Source organism: Salmo salar, chromosome ssa11 (genome assembly GCF_905237065.1).
Source record: "Salmo salar chromosome ssa11, Ssal_v3.1, whole genome shotgun sequence".
Taxonomy (NCBI): Eukaryota; Metazoa; Chordata; class Actinopteri; order Salmoniformes; family Salmonidae; genus Salmo; species Salmo salar.
In genome coordinates this window covers 14,460,628-14,482,829 of record NC_059452.1, presented here as the reverse complement: position 1 = coordinate 14,482,829, position 22,202 = coordinate 14,460,628, and the positions used below count along the sequence as shown (strand labels likewise).

Genomic DNA, 22,202 nt, shown 5'->3' with positions numbered 1-22,202 from the left:
TCCAATAACTGTTGCATTACCGCCAGCTACTAGACTGGAGTACAACTCCCTTATACTTTGCTTGAAAAAAATAAACAAATAGCATCCCATCTAACACAACACTCACAAACAACTATCTAATAACCCAACACACCTCCAGGCTTTGTAAGAGCTATATGACCAAGAACGAGAGTGATGGAGTGCTGCATCAGATGACCTGGCCTCCACAATCACCTGACCTCAACCCAATTGAGATTTTTATTTATTTTTATTTATTTCACCTTTATTTAACCAGGTAGGCAAGTTGAGAACAAGTTCTCATTTACAAATGCGACCTGGAAAATGGTGGTTTGGGATGAGTTGGACTGCAGAGTGAAGGAAAAGCAACCAACAAGTGCTTAGCATATGTGGGAACTCCTTCAAGACTGTTGAAAAGCATTCCAGGTGAAGCTGGTTCAGAGTTCATCAAGGCAAAGGGTGGCTACTTTGAAGGATGTCAAATATATAATATATTTCTATTTGTTTAACACGTTTTTGGTTACTATATGATTCCATATGTGTTATTTCATAGTTTTGATGTCTTCACTATTATTCTACAATGTAGAAAATAGTCAAAGATAAACCCTTGAATGAGTAGGAGTGTCAACTTTTGACTGGTACTGTATCTGACTTGGATCATCATTTTGTCCATGTGATGATTTTATGACTGGCCTTGATGACTCAGACACAGAGGAAGTGATATTTGATGAGACTCATGAGGTAGACACGGTTGATGGAGGCATAAAACAGAAATAGAGAAGAGCATGGCCTATGTGTCTATCTATATTCCATTTACTTTAAGATCTGGTTAGGGCGTTACGCTATTTAACAATAGGCTACAATGTACGAGTGCACAATGGGTAGGTTGAAATGTTTGTGGGTATGAAAAGACTGTCTTATTAAACACTATGTTTTACTCACACCTGCCTTTGGGCATTAAAAGCACAGGGAGATAGTGTGGACACAATCGGTTTGCTGTATCTAAGTCTGGTAACAGTAAATTCTAATGTAGGCTAAATATAGTCAATCCTCTTCCTAAGAATGGACAACTCATTGACAGGCTACAAGAGACATAAGTATCAGTTTGATGGTTTACTTCCTCATTCTCCCCCACTCTTTTCCATCATGTGTTTTTACAGTGCATTTACCCTGCTCCCTGTCACTCTGAAGTAACCCAGTGTGTGGGCCACGTAAAAACCATGTTGTGCAAGTTTCCACACAGTCACTGTAATCATCCTGCAACTAAGCAATCATGAAACACTCTGCTTTCCTTAGAACCTCTGCAATTTACTGTAAACCAGAGCTACAGCGTCATACACTAAGTGTACCAAACATTAAGAAAACCTTTCTAATATTGAGTTGAACCCCCTTTTGCCCTCAGAACAGCCTCAATTTGTCGGGACACGGGCTACAAGGCGTCGAAAGTGTTCCACAGGGATGTTGGCCCATGTTGACTCCAATGCTTCCCACCGTTGTGTCAAGTTGGCTGGATGTTCTTTGGGTGGTGGACCATCATTGATACACACAGGAAACTGTTGAGTGCGAAAAACCCAGCAGCGTTGCAGTTCTTAACATACTCAAACCGGTGCGCCTGGCACCTACTACCATACCATGTTCAAAGGCACTTCAGTCTTTGTCTTGCCCATTCACAATCCATGTCTCAAAGCTTAAAAATCCTTCTTTAACCTGTCTCCTCCCCTTCATCTACATGGAATTGAAGTGGATTTAATAAGGTATAAGGGATCATAGCTTTCACCTGGCTTCAACTGGTCAGTCTGTCATGGAAAGAGCATGTGTTTAATGTTTTGTACACACATTGTAGTTGTATACAGTGCAGGTATTTCGCTTATGAATTGTTAAGATCAAATATTACATATTTTTGTAGTTGTACAGTCAAACTAAGGTCCTGGTGTTCTTTTCTTATACAGTAAACTTTTATTGAAGCAATATACATTTACATCCACACAAATACAATATTACAATACGTTTTCAAAAGTTGCAAAATATATACACACAATAATGGCAGTGGCACAACCAGTCATGTTTTCAAAAAAATATATCTCTGTACAATAAAGTGCAAAACACAGTCCAGTAACTATGATCTGAAAATACAGTGTTTGTCACAGAATAGAGCAAGTTGCCAACTTCAGCCAAATGTCATTGTACAATGCCTGCCGTCTTTCAGATGATGGCCTGAGTGACACTTCTATGAGTCCTTTTCTGAGTAAAGAAACTACCATTCTCTGGAAAATGATGTATGAAAGTTTCTTACATATGTGATTCTACAACACGATGAATGGGTAAACGACAAGACTAAGAAGCTAAAGTGCTACTTCAAAAGTTTGAAATGAGCGATGACTGATATCTATGAAATGATATGTTTACATAGAATAAAACAAGCTTATCAAGGTTCGCCCTGGGCTTAAAGCTGAAATCTGTAGGGGTGAAACTGCCACATCCGTCTGCAATATTACAACAAAGACGTTACTTCAAACAACGAACACAATTTTTTTTCATTGCACATGCGATAGATCAGCAGAGTACTATGATATTTTTTTTACCAGGATGCATCTCTGCCCCATAATAAAAGAATAACAAATGTGCCTGGAGTGACCAGTGGCACTGTTTCACTTTATGTGAATTATAGCTTTAAGCTTTTTTTTACAGTCACTCAGATGTGTATGGAAATGGCTTGTATAGTGCAATATTCTGAATCTCACCCCCAGAGTTGGAATGTTCTGACTGACAGAGGTACATTTGGTACATTGCTCCTCCGTTAGCCTACAAAAAAAATGATATCCCATGTACCCCAGCTCAGCTCTTCTCCTGCAGCATGTGTTGCCTGGTGGAAGATGCTGTGCTACCATCCAAACTAGACCTGGATTGTTTCCGCATCCGATCAAGAATGTAGAATCGGAGCATCAGGAAGAAACCTATGGGACAGACCACACAATGTTTCAGATTAGTTCTGTGATGGACCAATAATACAGTACAGGAGCTGGAATCTATGCTCTAGAATTAGATTCCAGATTCTGAATTCAAAACAGCCTATAATCAACATCATTCTAAGCTATCTGTAACAGCTAAATGCTTAATGAATGTCACTTATTTCAACAGTAGTGAAACAAATGACATGGAAACAAATCCATATACACTACCGGTCAAAAGTTTTATAACATCTTCTCATTCAAGTTTTTTTTTTATTTGACTTTTTTTTTTACATTGTATAATAGTGAAGACATCAAAACTATGAAATAACACATATGGAATCATATAGTTACCAAAAATGTGTTCAACAAATCAAAATATATTTGAGATTCTTCAAATAGCCACCCTTTGCCTTGATGACAGCTTTGCACACTTTTGGCATTCTCTCAACCAGCTTCATGAGGTAGTCACCTGGAATGCATTTCAATTAACAGGTGTGCTTTCTTAAGTTAATTTGTGGAATTTCTTTCCTTCTTAATGCGTTTGAGCCAATCAATTGTGTTGTGACCCAGTAGGGGGGGGTATACCAGCCTTATTTGGTAAAAGACCAAGTCCATATTATGGCAAGAACAGCTCAAATAAGCAAAGAGAAATGACAGTCCATCATTACTTTAAAACATGAAGGTCAGTCAATAAGGAACATTTCAAGAACTTTGAATATTTCTTCAAGTGTAGTCGCATAAACTATCAAGCGATATGATGAAACTGGCACTCATGAGGACCGCCACAGGAATGGAAGACCCAGAGTTACCTCTGCTGCAGAGGATAAGTTCATTAGATTTACCAGCCTCAGAAATTGCAGCCCAAATAAATGCTTCACAAAGTTCAAGTAACAGACACATCTTAACATCAACTGTTCAAAGGAGACTGCCCGAATCAGGCCTTCGTGGTCGAATTGCTGCTAAAGGAACCACTACTAAAGGACACCCATAAGAAGATGAGACTTGCTTGGGCCAAGAAACACGAGCAATGGACATTAGACCAGTGGGAATTTGTCCTTTGGGTTGGAGTCCAAATTGGAGATTTTTGGTTCTAACCGCCGTGTCTTTGTGAGATGCGGTGTGGGTGAACGGATGATCTCCGCATGTGTATTTCCCACCGTAAAGCATGGAGGAGGAGGTGTTATGGTGTGGGGGTGCTTTGTTGGTGACACTGTCTGTGATTTATTTAGAATTAAAATACTTAACCTGCATGGCTACCACAGCATTCTGCAGCGATACGCCATCCCTACTGGTTTGGGCTTAGTGGGACTATCATTTGTTTTTCAATAGGACAATGACCCAACACACCTCCGGGCTGTGTAAGGGCTATTTGACCAAGAAGGAGAGTGATGGCGTGCTGCATCAGATGACCTGGCCTCCACAATCCCGACCTCAACCAAATTGTGATGGTTTGGGATGAGTTGGACCGCAAAGTGAAGGAAAAGCAGCCGACAAGTACTCAGTATATGTGGGAACATTCTAGGTGAAGTTGGTTGAGAGAATGAAAAGAGTGTGCAAAGCTGTCAAGGCAAAGGGTGGCTGTTTGAAAAATCTAATATAAAATATATTTTGATTTGTTTAACACTTTTGGTTACTACATGATTCCATATGTGTTACTTCATAGTTTTGATGTCTTCACTATTATTCTACAATGTAGAAAATAGTAAAAATAAAGAAAAACCTTTGAATGAGTGGGTGTTCTAAAACCTTTGACTGGTAGTGTAGGTATTTTAAAAAGGTCACACCAGCAATAAAGAGCAGCTTTTTTGTGAACTTCCTGCAGACAGAGCTATACACTAGCTTCTAAACTAAGCATGTAGCTAATAGCTAGTGAATACAACCGGAAATCGGTTGCAGGGAGGTTTTTCCTGATACGCTGTTGAAACGGAACACTTTTACAGGGCATTGTTTCAAAGCAACACAATAGACAGTTGGCTCTGACAGCCTCCTCTGGTCATGTGACCATATTCACTTTTTGATAGACTCAACAGAGGTGGACCTACCCTGTAGGGAGTTGAGGATGCAGAAGAGGAAGGGGATGAACTCAGAGAGCTGTCCAAAGTCCAAGAATCCCAGGCCCCACGTGGTCCCGAACAGGCAGCTGAGACCCCAGATACTGAGGAACGCCACCTTGTTCTTCCGCCACTCGTCTCGGTTCTGGATATTTCTCAGGACCAGGAAGAGCATGATCAGACCAGAGATGACCACTACAGCCAGGAAGGTCAGGTTGATGAAGTAATGGGCTAGTAGGCCTACAGAGCGTGGAGACACATCCATCCAGCACCTAGAAGACCATGGTGAAAAAGAATGAATCGCTGGGCTAACTTACTCATCACCTCAGTCAAATGTCAAAACTTTAACTACTGTTCATCTTACAGGTACAGTAGATCCAAAGTGCACTCACATCAAGTAGGGGTTGTTGACATCATCACTGGACACAACCTCTATCACACCATAGACTTTTCCAATGGCAAGCAGTACAATGACCGGAACAGCTGGGAGACCTGGACAGAGGATCAAAATGATGGTAACAGTTAATGTTTATTCAAGTCAATTGTATTCATCTACCAATGGGCAGTGGAATATAAACCAATTCTTTGTGTATGTTTCTACTCACCAAAGCCAACCAGGTGCCAAACATAAGGATTGGGGGAGGAGCTGAACACCATGTAGACCAACCAAAAGCTGTGAAACACTTCAATAAACATCCAGGAGAAGGAACTGAGCAGAGCATAGTGGAGAGCTGCCCCAAAAGCCCAGCATGCCCTGTTCCCTCCTACATTGGCCACAGTCCCTGTCAGGAAGAAGAAGAGGCTAAGAAGGAACAGTGCCATGGCCAGACCCCGATGGACTGCAGTGGACTGGTCCTTCGCTCTCCTGCCACAGTGCAAGAAGAGGAGAGAAAGTTAGTGAGAGAGATGGAGGAAGGGGAGGGGGATGGAGGGAGGGAGGGAGAGAGTGGGTAACTGTAATGAAACGAATATCACTCATATTTTTCAAACATTTAGGATTTCCCATGATCTCAGATATTTGCACAACATGATTAGGAAGTATTGTCACATGTTGAGGCCTGGTAGGAGATATTATGCGTAGGACAGGCTGCAGGGAGACAGATCATTGCATGTGAGGAGAAGTACCTCTGTGTGTTAAGGAAGTAGATGAGGACAACACAGCTCAACGTAGAGGCAGCACAGCCCATAGATGTAATGACAGTTAGAGCCACCAGATGGCGGACTGGTCGTGGTTCCAATTGCTGAGGTGAATAGAAGACAAAAACCAAGTTTAGGCCTACTATTACTAATCTACTTGAGATGAGTTCTTATTTATTTATTTAAATGATTGCCCATGTAAATATTCTAGATAGAGGTTATAGCTCACCACTAGGATGGCAAAGTATGTGAGATGATTACAGTGGCACTCTGTGTCCTCCCCACCTTTCTGTATGGTCTCACAACCTTCCTTTTTCCATGTGACCTCTGTTGGATCTGCAACAATTAAACCAATATCAATAGCCGTAGCAAGACCGGGAAATGCTAACACTTCATTATTAAGCGTGGTGTGGTATATGGCCAATATACCACAAGTAAGGGCTGTTCTAACACACGACGCAACGAGAAGTGCCTGGATACAGTCCTTAGCCATGGTATATTGACCATATATCACAAACCCCAGAGGTGCCTTATTGCTATTATAAACTGGTTACCAACATAATTAGAACAGTAAACAAGTAATTTTGCATCATACCTGTGGTATATTATCTGATATACCACGGCTTTCAGCCAATCAGCATCCAGGGTTCGAAAGACCGGTTTATAATCATGAATAAACATCCTCTATATTCAATACAAATAATAATATAAATAAGTACGCTATTATTGCAACCAAGTTTAAACATGCTTCTTTACAAACCTTTCTTTGTGTCCCAAGAAACACATTTTCTTGAGTGACTTGTCTGAAAAAGACAAGTTACAAAAAGGAGATAAGAGGCAAGTAGGGACTAACATATTTAATTCACCACTAGATGGTGACCTGGATACTGAACAACAACACATACCAAATACTGTATATCTGTCTGGCATACAAGATTAGCTTCAATCATATTTTACAAGTGCTACTGTTGACCAAATCACACACTGAGTCAGACCAGAAAGGATCAAGTGTGCAATGATGTGAACATATTTTCAATTTAACTGATGCACCAGAATCAATCAACACTAAGACCACGCTGAGATAAAGTACAGAAACACTACAACCATACAACAGAAAGTTAACTTTACTCTAACTGTACAACTGTTTAAGGATACAAATCTACTGTACTCAGGGGCAACACCCCTGTGATGTACAGTGTTGAATAAAAAGCTACTTGCTACAGTACAATTGCTAGAGTGACTAATTCTGAGATGAAGCAGACATCTTTTTCTACAAATCTTTCACATTGTTTCCTTTTGCTTCTGAAAGGGCTTTTGAAGTGGTTTGTGCTCGGAGGGTTTGAGACAGTAAAATACATCAAGGGAAGGATTTGGCGTGCTTCAAGTCAACTAAGATACACAGATGCATTCAGGCAAGCACGCACACACTTACTGGTATGACAGAATGATGGAAACCAATCCTGATTGGCTCTGGAAGGTTGGTGATGATCTCATTCTCCACAGTGATTCCCACCACATCTTCTAGAATCCTGATGTCATTCTGGTCTACCTTAGAACACCCCTGTGAACACAACAACCAGAATCACAACTACACTTCATACTATACGGGTCGGTTTCCCCGGACACAGATTAAACTTCGTCTAGGACTAAAAAGCATGTTCAATGGAGAATCTTCATTGTCTAATTCTTAGCTTAAATTATGTCCGGAAAACCGGTCCTGCTATAAGGAAGCATTACCAATGATTTGGTGCTTTAGTGTAAACTGTAATGTACAGTTTACATAGACTAGGTTAGCAGCCAAGTGAAAAACCCAATTGGCTCTTACCTGGAATAAGGTACTGTTTTTGAAGTAGGTGCAGACAACCTTGACCTTTTTCTTTTCTGGAGGTTTCAGACAAGAAGGCAGGTGAACTGATGGAATCATTTGAGGAGGAACTCCTTGAGGCGCCTGCACAACACCAACACACAAGTCAGTTATAATAATCATATAACATTACGTGTTTGTGTGTCTGTGTGTGCGTTTATGGTCTTACAGGCAGAGTGATGTTGTAGCCCTGAAAGCCTTCCTTCATCTCCACCACAGAGCTCAGGGCACAGGGCAGCACCACGTTCCCCAGCACCTTGGACCTCATCACTGTCTCCTCTATCCTACAGACCAATACAGACAGCATTTACAACCCACTCTATCTCATACAGGTAATTTCTATGCATTACATACAGTGCCTTTGGAAAGTATTCAGACCCCTTGACTTTTTCCACATTATGTTACATTACAGCCTTATTCTAAAATGGATTAAATAGTTTTTCCCCGTCCTCATGAATCTACCCAGAATACCCCATAATGACTAAGCAAAAACAGGTTAATAAATTTGAGCTAATTTATAATAAAGAAAACCCTGAAATATCACATTTACATAACTATTCAGACTCTTTACTCAGTACTTTGTTGAAGCACCTTTGGCAGCAACTACAGCCTTGAGTCTTCTTGGGTATGATGCTACAAGCTTGGCACATCTGTATTTGCGGAGTTTCTCCCATTCTTCTCTGCAGATCCTCTCAAACTCTGTCAGGTTGGATAGGGAGTGTTGCTGCACAGCTATTTTCAGGTCTCTCCAGAGATGTTTGATCGGGTTCAAGTCCGGGCTCTGGCCGGGCCACTCAAGGACATTCAGAGACTTGTCCCAAAGCCACTCCTGTGTTGTCTTGGCTGTGTGCTTAGGGTTCTTGTCCTGTTGGAAGATGAACCTTCGCCCCAGTCTGAGGTCCTGAGCGCTCTGGAGCAGGTTTTATCAAGGATCTCTCTGTACTTTGCTCCGTTCATCTTTGCCTCGATCCCGACTAGTCTCCCAGTCCTTGCCGCTGAAAAACATCCCCACAGCATGATGCTGCCACCACCACGCTTCACTGTAGGGATGCTGCCAGGTTTCCTCAAGACGTGACGCTTAGCATTCAGGTCAAAGAGTTCAATCTTGGTTTCATCAAAGCAGAGAATCTTGTTTCTCTGAGAGTATTTAGGTGCCTTTTGGCAAACTCCAAGCGAGCTGTCATGTGCCTTTTATTGAGGAGTGGCTTCCGTCTGGCCACTCTACCATAAAGGCCTGATTGGTGGAGTGCTGCAGAGATGGTTGTCCTCCTGGAAGGTTCTCCCATCTCCACAGAGGAACTCTAGAGCTCTGTCAGAGTGACCATCGGGTTCTTGATAACCTCCCTGACCAGGCCCTTCTCCCCCGATTGTTCAGTTTGACCGGGTGGCCAGCTCTAGGAAGAGTCTTAGTGGTTCCAAACTCCTTCCATTTAAGAATGATGGAGGGCACAGTGTTCTTGGGGACCTTCAATGCTGCAGACATTTTTTGGTACCCTTCCCCAGATCTGTGCTTCAACACAATCCTGTCTTGGAGCTCTACGGATAATTCCTTCAACCTCATGGCTTGGTTTTTGCTCTGACATGCACTTTCAACTATGGGACCTTTTACAGACAGTTGTGTGCCTTACCAAATCATGTCAAATCAATTGAATTTATCACAGGTGGACTCCAATCAAGTTGTAGAAACATCTCAAGGATGATCAATGGAAACAGGATGCACCTGAGCTCAATTTTGAGTCTATTTATGTAAATAGGGTCCCTGTTTTTTATTTTTTATACATTTGCAAAAACTACAAAAAATCTATTTTTACTTTGTCATTATGGGGTATTGTCACGTGTGCTCCCTCTCCGGCCTCTAGTGTGTTTACTTATTAAAACACTCACTCCCTGAACTTGCTTCCTGACTCTCAGCGCACATCGTTACGGAATAACGCCTCACCTAAGGGAAGCATCAGGGAGTCTTTTTTTTTGTGTGTCATTGTAAATGCAGTCGGGTCCGGGACCCACTACAGGCTCTCATGCTTCAGCTGGATCGCCAGACTCCCCTGCCACAGCCGGCTCGTCTGGCTTTTATGCCTTTGCCGGATCGCCAGTCTCCCCTGCTTCCAACGGCTCGTCAGGCTCTAATGCCTCAGCCGGATGGCCAGGCTCCCCTGCCTCAGCCGGTCTGTCAGGTTCCCGCGCCCCAGGTGGCGACAGGTTCCCGTGCATTAGCAGGGGTGACCGGTCCACTCCTGATCCCCGGGTTCGTCCCCTTGGTTGGCGTCCTGCTGCTGGAGCCGAACGCGCCAGGGAGGGGGTACCGTCACGTATGCTCTCTCCGGCGCTCTAGGTCACCATGCTCCCGCGTCTCAGCCGGATTGACAGGTTTCCTGCGCCTCAGCAGAGGTGACCGGTCTGCTCCTGATACCCGGGATCATCATTTTGGGAGGGGGTACTGTCACGTGTGTTCCCTCTCCGGCCTCTAGGTCACCAGGCTGCTCATAATGGCGCACACCTGTCACCATCGTTACGGGCACCTGCGCATCATCAGACTCACCTGGGCTCCATTACCTCCCTGATTACCTTCCCTAAATATGTCACTCCTTTTTGTTCCTTCCACAGGCGTTATTGTTTCTGTTCCTGGGTCATGTCTGTGCGTTGTTTGTGTTACGTGTTAGTTTCATTTATTTATTAAAACACTCACTCCCTGAACTTGTTTCCTGACTCTCAGCACACATCGTTACAGCTATTGTGTGTAGATTGCTTTTGGGCATGTGATAGTGATATAGAAACTGCTGTACAATAGATGGACGTTTTGTGTACAAACCAGCCACCACCCACTAATCACAATGAGCTCAATTTTCTGTTTAAGCTCTGCAGCTCACTCATAATAGATGACTTCATACTTGGGGCGGCAGGGTAGCCTAGTGGTTAGAGCGTTGGACTAGTAACCAGAAGGTTGCAAGTTCAAATCCCCGAGCCGACAAGGTACAAATCTGTCGTTCTGAACAAGGCAGTTAACCCATTGTTCCTAGGCCGTCATTGAAAATAAGAATTTGTTCTTAACTGACTTGCCTAGTTAAAAATAAAAAATACTTCACTACTGCCCGAGCATGTTTACAATCACATCTTGTCATGCTGGTTAGTCAACTCAGGACGATAGGCATAGAGGATAAAGGAGTTTGAGAGATGACATGGAGGGGTGTAATTCAAAATAAAGAGGTACAACTTACATGTTCACCTTATCACCAGATCCCTGACTCGCCTCATCACAAAACTTGTTTTCTGAAAGGCAAAGAATCCGTTCAGAAACAGTCTAGTATTTATATTTTCAAGACTGTATAACACACCCAAAATGTACTTAGATGAACAATAAATTATTCAAGTTGATTTCCTCATCAGACAATTTAACTGACAACCTAAAGGCTTGCTTACTGCAGTTGATAATTTCGCCAAAAAACTCATAGGCTGGGTGTGTTTTGTAACTTATGATATCATCCCGTTGTGTCGCGTTGAGTATCCCGTACGTCGAAGTCCCTTTGTTGCTGCCTTGGGACAGGTCAGTGCAGCAGTTCCCCTGTAGACCAGACGGCCAGCACAGAGTGTGGTTCTGTCCATTCACCTCTACCCAGAGCTGGTCCAGAAGCGGCTCCCAGTACACACAGAAGTGTCTCTCTCTTGCCCCTGGGCTCGGATCCAGCTTGATGACAGAGGAGTTCTCACATTGGGCCGTTATCTCACCTCGGATGGACAGGGAGCTCTCATTGGCTGAGATGGTGATGGTGCCACAGCCCCTTTTCAAATCGTGAGCCAGAGTTAAAAGCCCGTTGCCATGGCACCAGGTTCCACACATTTTGAAGTCCCTGTCGTTTTCCCCTGATCCTGTTTGGACAATAGTTTTTGACTTTTAGTTTTACTTTTAAACTTTTTAAGAAACAGAATCCCTCTCAGTTCATACAGTATTTTGCTTTATTTGTAGGACATTACAAATAAAATGTTCACTTACCTGATGCAAAGAGGGCAAAGAGAAAGATCATCCACAAGGTCCCTCCAAACCCCTGGTTGGGCCCCATTGTTACTGTATGGTTTCACCTTTGACCTCTATAGAACGGCAAGAAGAACAACACAGTTGTAAAACATGAATACTGCTCAACTTTAATTAGCGTTCTGTGAAAAGCAGGATAGATCTGTCTCAGGGTGATTGCAGTCAGTCTTTCAAACACATATCTGTACCATTCCTTCCAGGGGCGATTCTCTAATTATTTACCCTGTCTTCTCTAAACAACACATTTCCTAGACACAAAATGTAGAATTTACTATTTCCTTATCAATAAAAACATTTGTTCTAAAAATACATTCAGTGTCCTTTATTGAGTTCTTATCAATGAGAACACTCTTTCCTTCCAACAATCACACGGACACCAGTCACTGTGTCTTGTATTCACTGAGTCGTCAATGACAAGTATGTGTTCTGAGGTCTCACAGATGCAGACTTGCCAATGAATGCAATGCTAATTCACTGTATTCACACTAATTCCCTTTTTGAGAACTAAAATCTCGATATTGTATTAGCTATTCTGCAGAAGACGTGTAAAACCCATGTGGCTGCTGCCATGGTGATCGACGTATCTTCCCACAGACACACGCCACAGTCTTTTATTTCAATTCCAACTGAGTTGTAGTAGCAGACAAGTGACCTACATGTGCACAATTTAAAGTGTTGGGGAAGCTACTCTGAAAATACAAAAAAAAGGGTTCCAAACGGGTTCTTCAGCTGTACCCATAGGAGAACCCTTTTTGGTTCCATGTAGAACCCTCTGTATAAAGGGTTCTACATGGAACCCAGGAGGGTTCTACCTGCAACCAAAAAGGGTTCTTCAAAGGGTTAGAGAGCACCTTTTTTTCCTAAGAGTATATAGAAATGACGTCACACTGGAAGAAATTAAGCTACACTAAAGCTACCCTGAAGAAAAGTATTGTTTATTTAACTAAAGTTACTTGGGAAAAGTAGTTCACTACATCCAAACTACTTTGTGAAAAATGATCATATGTAAATCTGAAATGTCATAGACTACAAATTGCAAGAACAGATCACTTGGGTAAAATGTTACAGAATGTTTAATTTAGCCTATTAAACACAAAAATTATGTTTCAAGTAAGAATTATGCAGATCTGATGCCGAAAAATAAAGGAAATTCTTGACTACTTCATCCATATTTTATTTTTGTTAAAAAGTAGTGTGTAGTTCCAGTAGTTAGCTACACCACTACATGGAAGCTAGCTAAGGGTGAATTTCGCTACATTAGTAAAATATGTTTAGTGAGATCTATCTCTCTTCAACATCAGATTTACAACTTTTCTGTTTACACTAGCCTCTGATGTGATATGGCCAAAGCCACATTACTGCTTCATGTGTGAGTGCAGCTATTAGCATACCGTAAATACCATAGTTTATAGACAAACAAAATAAGGACACCAATTCAAACTATACAGGAGATTCTCATCTAAACCATATTGTGCATAGTGTTGCAAACGTGATTAATGCAGTGATATTATTCACAAATATTTTTGTGGATATTTTTAGAGCCTTTAATTTACAATTTCGCTAACAGAGCAAAAATCCCATCTATTGGTATTAAGGTAATTCTTGCAGGGAAATGAGCTTCACGCTGTACGACTCAGAGTGGGGTATATGGTGTAGTAGTCTCCCACATTACCTCAGGAGGAAGTGTTGGAGACATCTGTTGAAGAAAGATTTGAATCTAGATCTGTCTCTTTACACTACAAAAGTATATTTCCTGGGACTAGTTTGTGGCGTCAAAATAGTGTAGTGTAAAGAGGCCCTAAGATTGAGGGGACAGGACGGGATTTTAGCTAGCTAACGTTAACAATGCTAGCTATTTTTGACAAACTTTATTAGCTAATGGAAACATTGCCATCTCTCTAAAGTAAATTTGACGACATGATAATAATGGCAAAGTTGTTTCCTACTAATTATTTGCCTACTTTAGCAATGCCATCGTAATTTAGACTAAATGGTCATTAGTCCCCTTTCAGAATAACTGGACATCAGTCAACTTTTCGGCAGCAATATGGTGGACAGCGGCTTTAGAACGTTTATTACAATGGCATTACACAAACTAATGATGACAGTGCAAGCTATTGGCTACATGCTTTGGTTTCTGTGGGAAAACTTCACTCCTCCATAACAGAAGACAGACAAAAACTGCACACAGCCATTGAACCACAATCTAGTGGGATTTGTGGAGGAGACAGTTTACGTACAACATACCTAAGAAACCTGCCACCTGCAAATGATACACACGTACAAGCACTGAGCTAAATGTTGAGACAGAAAGGTTTCCTACAGGTGAAGGCCTATTCTCATCTATGCAAAAATGTATTTATTATGTAATGAGTGTGAGCACCAACACAAGTGAGACATCATCAATCCCACAATAGGCCTGCTGTAAAAACAGCAGCATATGACAGATGTCACAAACAGAACAGTGAATGCCGTTTTCTATAAAGTATGTCTGGATTGTGGTCTCTGTACTTGCCCTTTGTGGTAAGGTGTGAGTTCCCGGTGGTTTCAGGTGTTGAGAAACTTCTCCATTTCCACAAACCTTTCTCCTCTGACTGTTTATTTTTTATTTTTTAACCATGTCTTTACCTATCCTGCTTCCCTACACAATATTTGTACTTTGCTCAGAACTTATCTCACATAATCTAACACAATGGGGTCAGGTCACACACGTCTGCAATACTACTCTTCTCCATGTTCAACCACTCTTTCTTCCTCTCTAAGCATGGCCCCCTTGGCAAACAGATCATACTACTGATAAGCTATACACGGTTTTGTACTTCGAAGTATTGCATTGTGTAATTCCAGTTAGGAATTCGTTGTACACTTCAGGAATAAGGATGGGAATTCATTTTAGTTTTAGCAGCAGTAGCAGTTAGTCTTCATGCACTGGGGCATGAGGGGGACTGTAGTAACATGCTCTAATGCAGTGGTATTCAAACTTTTTCAACAACAAAAAAACGTGTTCATAAGGACTTCTCGGGACCCCACCCAAAATGTAATGAAACAACCTTAAAATAGTTACATGAACATTTTTACATCAACAAATAACCTTCAATTCCTTACATTTCCATCTCTTATCAAAATGAAAAGAAACCAATAAATACATTTACTCAAAATATACAGTACCAGTCAAAAGTTTGGACACACCTACTCATTTTAGGGTTTTTCTTTATTTTTACTATTTTCTAAATTGTATAATAATATTGAAGACATCAAAACTATGAAATAACACATATGGAATCATGTAGTAACCAAAAAAGTGTTAAACAAATCAAAATATATTTTATATTTGAAATTCTTCAAAGTAACGACCCTTTGCCTTGATGACAGCTTTGCACACTCTTGGCATTCTCTCAACCAGCTTCATGAGGTAGTCACCTGGAATGCATTTCAATTAACAGTTGTGCCAATTACAAGTACATTTGTGGAATTTCTTTCCTTCTTAATGCATTTGAGCCAATCAGTTCTGTTGTGACAAGGTAGGAGTCGTATACAGAAGATAGCCCTATTTGGTAAAAGACCAAGTCCATATTATGGTAAGAACAGCTCAAATAAGCAAAGAGAAACGACAGTCCATCAATATTTTAAGACATGAAGGTCAGTCAATGCGGAAAATTTCAAGAACTTTTAAAGTTTATTCAAGTACAGTCGCAAAAACCATCAAGCGCTATGATGAAACTGGCTCTCACAAGGACTGCCACAGGAAAGGAAGACCCAGAGTTACCTCTACTGCAGAGGACAAGTTCATTTGAGTTACCAGCCTCAGAAAATGCATTCCAAATAAATGCTTCACAGAGTTCAAGTAACAGACACATCTCAACATCAACTGTTCAGAGGAGACTGCCTGAATCAGGCCTTCATGGTCAAATTGTTGCAAAGAAACCACTACTAAAGGACACCAATAGGAAGAGGAGAGTTGCTTGGGCCAAGAAACACGAGCAATGGGTATTAGACCGGTGGAAATCTGTCCTTTGGTCTGATGAGTCCAAATTTGAGATTTTTGATTCCTGCCGCCATGTCTTTGTGAGACGTAGAGTTGGTGAACGGATGATCTTCGCATGTGTGGTTCCCACCGTCAAGCATGGAGGAGGAGGTGTGATGGATGGTGTGGGGCTGCTTTGCTGGCGACACTGTCAGTGATTTATTTAGAATACAAGGCACACTTAACCAGCATTGCTACCACATCGTCCCATCTGGTTGGCGCTTAGTGGGACTATAATTTGTTTTTCAACAGGACAATGACCCAACACACCTCCAGCTGTGTAAGGGTTATATGACCAAGAAGGAGAGTGATGGAGCGCTGCATCATTTGACCTGGCCTCCACAATCACCTGACCTCAACCCAATTGAGATGGTTTGAGATGAGTTGGACCGCAGAGTGAAGGAAAAGCAGCCAACAAGTGCTCAGCATATGTGGGAACTCCTTCAAGACTGTCTGAAAAGCATTACAGGTGAAGCTGGTTGAGAGAATGCCTAGAGTGTGCAAACTGTCATCAAGGCAAAGGGTGGCTATTTGAAGAATCTCAAATATAAAATATATTTTGATTTGTTTAACAATTTTTTGGGTTACTAGATGATTCCATATGTATTATTTCATAGTTTTGATGTCTTCACTATTATTCTACATACAATGTAGAAAATTACAAAAATAAAGAAAAACCCTGGAATGAGTAGGTGTGTCCAAACTTAGCTGGTACTGTATATATGTTTTTATTGTCTTTCTCAAATGTTTTTATATTGTCCAATACAATAATCTGTATTCTGAATTTTTTGTTCCTAAAAAATGTATAAATACTAAATAATAATTTGGCGACCCCGACTTTGAATACCACTGTGAGTCTATGTGAAACTGCTGAACATACCAATAAGATCTACGCATCAACCCACCAGGCAGGTCTAAACTTGATGTTTTTTATCGCCCTTGCATGACCAACTCCCTTGTAGCCACCTCAACAAGCAGTGTTGCACACCTTCCCTATCTGTCACATTACTGCTAAAGTGGGCTTAAGATCATTTGCCAACAAGTTGAAGTATAAAAACAATGTAACAGTAGTGTTATTATCATGCAAAAAGTGAGCACAATAAGAGAGGTCTTGATTATTTGTCTATGAGTAAATGAAATACAGCACATTTTTGAAAGTATGAAGACAACGTCAAATATCAGACAATCGTCAACAGCATGGTCTTTATGGATTATACAGTGGACTATACCTTAACCATACTTATAAGAAATGCACAGTCTCCCCCACCACATAATCAGACTTCACATAATCAACAAGTGCACACACGGTGCTCAGTTCTCTTCTGTTTGAGAAGGGCGAACCCGACCTCCACCCAGTCTCTGCCCCCACCCCCTCTCCATTGTTCAAGCCGAGGGCCTAAATGCAGTGAAAGAATGTCCCTTTTCACTTCTCAACTTTGTGTGTGTGTGTGTGTGTGTGTGTGTGTGTGTGTGTATGTGTGTGTGTTGACACGGTTCAGGCAGTTATAAATGCTCAAGGCCACAAAGCATATTGTATAGTAGCTAGCCAAATAACTCATGAGCTTGGTGTCAAATATGAGTCTTATCATTGTGTAAGCAACTTAAGTTTACATTTTGATACTTCTGATGTGACAGAGGTAAATTCACACACACACACACACGATCATAAAAAAGATTTGAACTACTTACTGTAATTTCTTTTCACACTTCCCCCACCCGTTTCACCCTTTCTTTTCAAAGATGCTGCATGTGTGACATTGTGGCCTCAATTGAAACTTCCGCTATCCCTTGAACTCTTGTTCAATTTTTTATTTATTTAATAAGCAGCAGTATTTTAAACTGCAAACCTTTTTTCTTTAAGCTGCAGTGTTTCGATGTATTCAACAACAGTGATTCATCCTGTCTGTCATGGACAGCATCTGTATATCACTTCAGAGTAGTATAGCTCTGAGTGGCAAACCAGTCAAAGCAATTGTGAGTCAGACAGACATGCAACAGGCTTTACTCCACCACCTTTTGTCTGAGAAGAGTAAACAGAGCATAAACGCCCCGCTATGGCAGAGAAATGTGACCTGGTCTGTGACATCAGAGCTAAACAAAAAAGCTCTGTTGTTGGGGCCCTAAGCTAAACAGACAAAGAGCGTGAATAAAGTTCAAGGGTCAAACGATGGTCCAGCATCTGCTTTAGCTATGTTGACCAGTGTCCCCTCAAAGACCTGATTTCAGCCATTTAGATGAACAGGTGGGCAGAGTAGTTGGTTCAGATCAGAGATGCTAGGAAACTCAGCTGTTTCAAGAGGGCCAAAACAAAGATGAAAGTGCCAAAAATATTCACATTTACTACATTTTAATTTAAGGGTATACAGTTCATCCAGTAATTTAATATGACTTTAATATTGATTCCTTCTGTGAGGAAGCCATGGCCCAGTAAGCATCAACATTGCCAATGTCGATTTTATTTTTATTTTACCTTTATTTAACTAGGCAAGTCAGTTAAGAACAAATTCTTATTTTCAATGACAGCCTAGGAACAGTGGGTTAACTGCCTTGTTCAGGGGCAGAACGACAGATTTTTACTTTGCCAGCTCGGGGATTCGATCTTGCAACCTTCCGGTTACTACTCCAGCGCTCTAATCGATGTCTGTTCCCCTGCGGGAATCTAATTAGCATAATAAAAAAATCCCCATAAAAATCTATCAGTTTAACCTAGAGATAGAGTGCATATGGAAAGTATTCAGACCCCTTGACTTTTTCCACATTTTGTTACGTTACAGCCTTATTCTAACATTGATGAAATTGTTTTTTTCCCTCATCAATTTACACACTATCCCATAATGACAAAAAAAAAAAACTGAAATATCACATTTACATAAGTATTCAGACCTTTACTTAGTACTTTGTTGAAGCACCTTTTGGCAGTGATTAGAGCCTCGAGTCTTCTTGGGTATGAGGCTACAATCTTGGCACACCTGTATTTGGGCAGTTTTTCCCCATTCTTCTTTGCAGATCCTCTCAAGCGCTGTCAGGTTGGATGGAGAGTGTCGCTGCACAGCTATTTTCAGGTCTCTAGAGATGTTCGATTGGGTTCAAGTCCGGGCTCTGGCTGGGCCACTCAAGGACATTCAGAGACTTGTCCTGAAGCCACTCATGCGTTGTCTTGGCTGTGTGCTTAGGGTCCTTGTCCCGTTGGAAGGTGAACCTTCGCCCCAGTTTGAGGCCCTGAGCGCTCTGGAGTAGGTTTTCATCAAGGATCTCTCTGTACAGTATTTTGCTCCGTTCATCTTTCCCTCACTCCTGACTAGTCTCCCAGACCCTTCTGCTGAAAAACATCCCCACAGCATGATGCTGTAACCAACATGCTTCATCGTAGGGATGGTTGTCCTTCTCCCCCGATTGCTCCGTTTGGCCGGGCGACCAGCTCTAGGAAGAGTGCTGGTGGTTCCAAACTTCTTCCATTTAATAATGATGGAGGCCACTGTGTTCTTGGGGACCTTCAATGCTGCAGACATTTTTTGTTACCCTTCCCCAGATCTGTGCCTCTACACAATCATGTCTCGGAGCTCTACGGACAATTCCTTCGACCTCATGGCTTGGTTTTTGGTCTGACATGCACTGTCAACTGTTAACCCCCAACAACAACTGCTACCTGGGCGCCTATGATGTTGATTAAGGCAGACCCCCGCACCTCTCTGATTCAGAGGGTTTGGGTTGGGTTTGGGCTGAATATGGGAGACATATTTCGGTTGAATGCATTCAGTTGTGCAGCTGACTAGATGTCCCCATTTCCTAAGGTGCATTTAGTTAATGCCAGTAGTTATTGAACTTTGCAGTCTTCACAGGCATTTTGTCCCAGTGTTTATAGCAACAATTGTAATCTGCTGGTTAAAAGGCTTATCCTGATACAGGAATTGTATTATTTTGCCAACCTTGCAAGCAAGCGGACAAACATTAAACTGCACCAGAACCATCACCCATCACCCAAGCATTGGTATAAATACTAGCAGCACCTCATTTTTCGATTCTGCATTTCATAATAGTAATACGTAATACCATTACAATTATGCCTACTAAAAGTAAGAACAGATAGAAATTAAGCCAAAATCAACTGTCACGTACTTCAGAGCAAGTTATTTATGTTTTGGTCAACCTGACAAAGAAAGTTATCAAGTTAACGTAACATATTCCTATCAACAACAGAAAAAAAATAAGAAATTAAAGAAAACACAAATGTAAGAACTGGTTTGTAACGAGTTGTAGACTCATTTAGCACAATGTATAGCAGGCCAAATCTGACGTTCACTATTAGACCCTAAAATACAGAAACACCTGCCTCTGCTTTGTCAATAAATGAATTGTCTCCACACTGCATTTATTAACCGGTAGGCTACACATGTGTTCTGGTGAAATTAGGAAAACAATTAAATATCACAGATTAATGCAGTAAAAAACGGGTTTACATTTGTTTTGTTGTTGTTACCTTTACACAATCGGACCCCGTCTGCGCCTCTGCTGAACGTGGTGGTTATGGTTTTCCGTCGATTGTTTTCCGTCGATGTCTAAAGATCTGTGTTAGAGGTCCTCCTATAAGCGATGCTCTCCACAACTCCACACGCGGACTATACACTGGTGACAGAAACATAAACTGACGGTTTGAAATGGAAGGCGAAAAAAAACCGGATTCCTCCCCAAAGCTCAGACACTCACTCACAGCGTGTGAAAATGAGCTCAGTCATACATGACTGAAAGTTACTCTTTCAAAGACTCGGGTATTTTTAAATGTCATTAGGCAACTTCCAGACCATACGACACTGCACTGGCACCCGTGCTACACAGTACAGCCACAAAGAAAAGGTCCAGTGTTGTTTGAGCTGCCTAACCCTGTACACTCCTTAGGGAATAGCTGTCAGCACGGACAACGTGTGAGCGCCAGACTGCCTGCGGGTGGTTGGTAAGAGGGCCACTGTTTGGTAAGCTTTCTCTCTGCAAGAAGAATAGAAAGTAATAGGCTATTCACTATACAATCTATTTTAGGCTATAACGTGTTCCTAGCTCTCACTTTCTGTAATGTTTTCTTAGAGAACGTCATTATCTATAAGTGAAGTCTACATACTACAGTATGTCTTATTGTTATGCACTGTTATTTCCCCAAGGTTATCAGCAGTAGGCTCGCCAACTGTGATATTGTGCCACGTTAATGTTTAACCATGGGTAACAATTACCTGTAGACTTTGACATTTGACATTTTGTCAAGTCACATTTTCCGATGAAAAACCTCACAGGAAGGAGAGAGAGAATGAGGTAGAGGCTCCTCTTCTCTCTTCAGCTGTCTGTGTTTGTGTGTCTGTACAGGAGGGTGTGCACATGCGTGCATGTGAAGAAAGCAAGCTAACAAAGGGATACTTGTCTGTGGAGTGGAAGTATTTTCCAGTTTTATTTTATTATATGGCTGTTGCCCTCAACGCGATAAGGATAAGTCCCACTTCACTGGTGATGAAAGGTGTCTGCTGATTCTCTGTGGCTTGTTTTTGTGTTTGGTAGCGGGAATAGGACAATACAGAATTAATATAGGCATAGGGGGCTACAGTTGAGAGTCACAACTGGCCGTCTGTCCAGCAATGCATGCACCCTGACACCCCAATAACTGTCCAGCCTACCCCAGGAGTTAAAAAGGGAAGCAGAAATTTGTCAAGTCTCCATATCAGAGACAAAGAGGAAGATTAAACAAACATCACTATTTCTTTGCCAATCTCCAGACAGTGGTTATAATGGTTGATGATTAGGCTTTTTCACTATTAGGACATAGTGTTTTTGTGGTGAAGGAAGTAGGCTATTAACTGTGGCAGTCAGTTAAGTAACAACTTCACAATGGTTCCTCAGCACACACACGCACACACACTTGCCTATCATCTGTTCTAGAAGGTCTGTCATTTATTAAAGATTTGTAAAACAGTAATGGTCTTTGTTAAAATTGCATGTTGGTGTAGTTTTTCACTGGGAGACCAATAGGTAGTGATGAGTCAGCTCTGCTGCATGCCTTTATAGGTTTGGTGGCCTCTGTCTGGACTCCAACATCCTGCAATTATGGTTTTCACCTTCAACCTTTCATAAACAAATATCAAACACAAATGTGCTTTGCTTTTAACCACTTGTG

At 41.5% G+C, this 22,202-nt stretch overlaps 1 protein-coding gene across 1 annotated transcript; it reads right to left on the bottom strand.

The window, feature by feature from the left end:
- Positions 1–1,930: 1,930 nt before the first annotated feature.
- On the bottom strand, positions 1,931–21,169 carry LOC106562046 (adhesion G-protein coupled receptor G5). The gene is made up of 14 exons (XM_014126583.2): positions 20,529–21,169; positions 11,989–12,083; positions 11,418–11,864; positions 11,216–11,267; positions 8,170–8,284; positions 7,962–8,084; positions 7,569–7,697; positions 6,897–6,939; positions 6,366–6,472; positions 6,125–6,240; positions 5,605–5,864; positions 5,392–5,491; positions 4,991–5,271; positions 1,931–2,951 (listed from the first exon to the last, which is right to left on the bottom strand). Exons 2-14 carry the CDS (start codon positions 12,053–12,055, stop codon positions 2,833–2,835), a joined length of 1,959 nt encoding a protein of 652 aa, XP_013982058.1. The 5' UTR covers positions 12,056–12,083; positions 20,529–21,169; the 3' UTR covers positions 1,931–2,832.
- Positions 21,170–22,202: the final 1,033 nt, after the last annotated feature.

Bases quoted from the DNA above. Each gene is read 5' to 3' on its own strand.
- LOC106562046 (XM_014126583.2), bottom strand. From the start codon at position 12,055: ATGGGGCCCAACCAGGGGTTTGGAGGGACCTTGTGGATGATCTTTCTC. The intron at 6,940-7,568 runs GTAAGTGTGTGC...TGTCTTTTTCAG, and splicing joins TCCATCATTCTGTCATACCA to ACAAGTCACTCAAGAAAATG. The intron at 5,492-5,604 runs GTGAGTAGAAAC...TCCTCTGTCCAG, and splicing joins TTGGCACCTGGTTGGCTTTG to GTCTCCCAGCTGTTCCGGTC.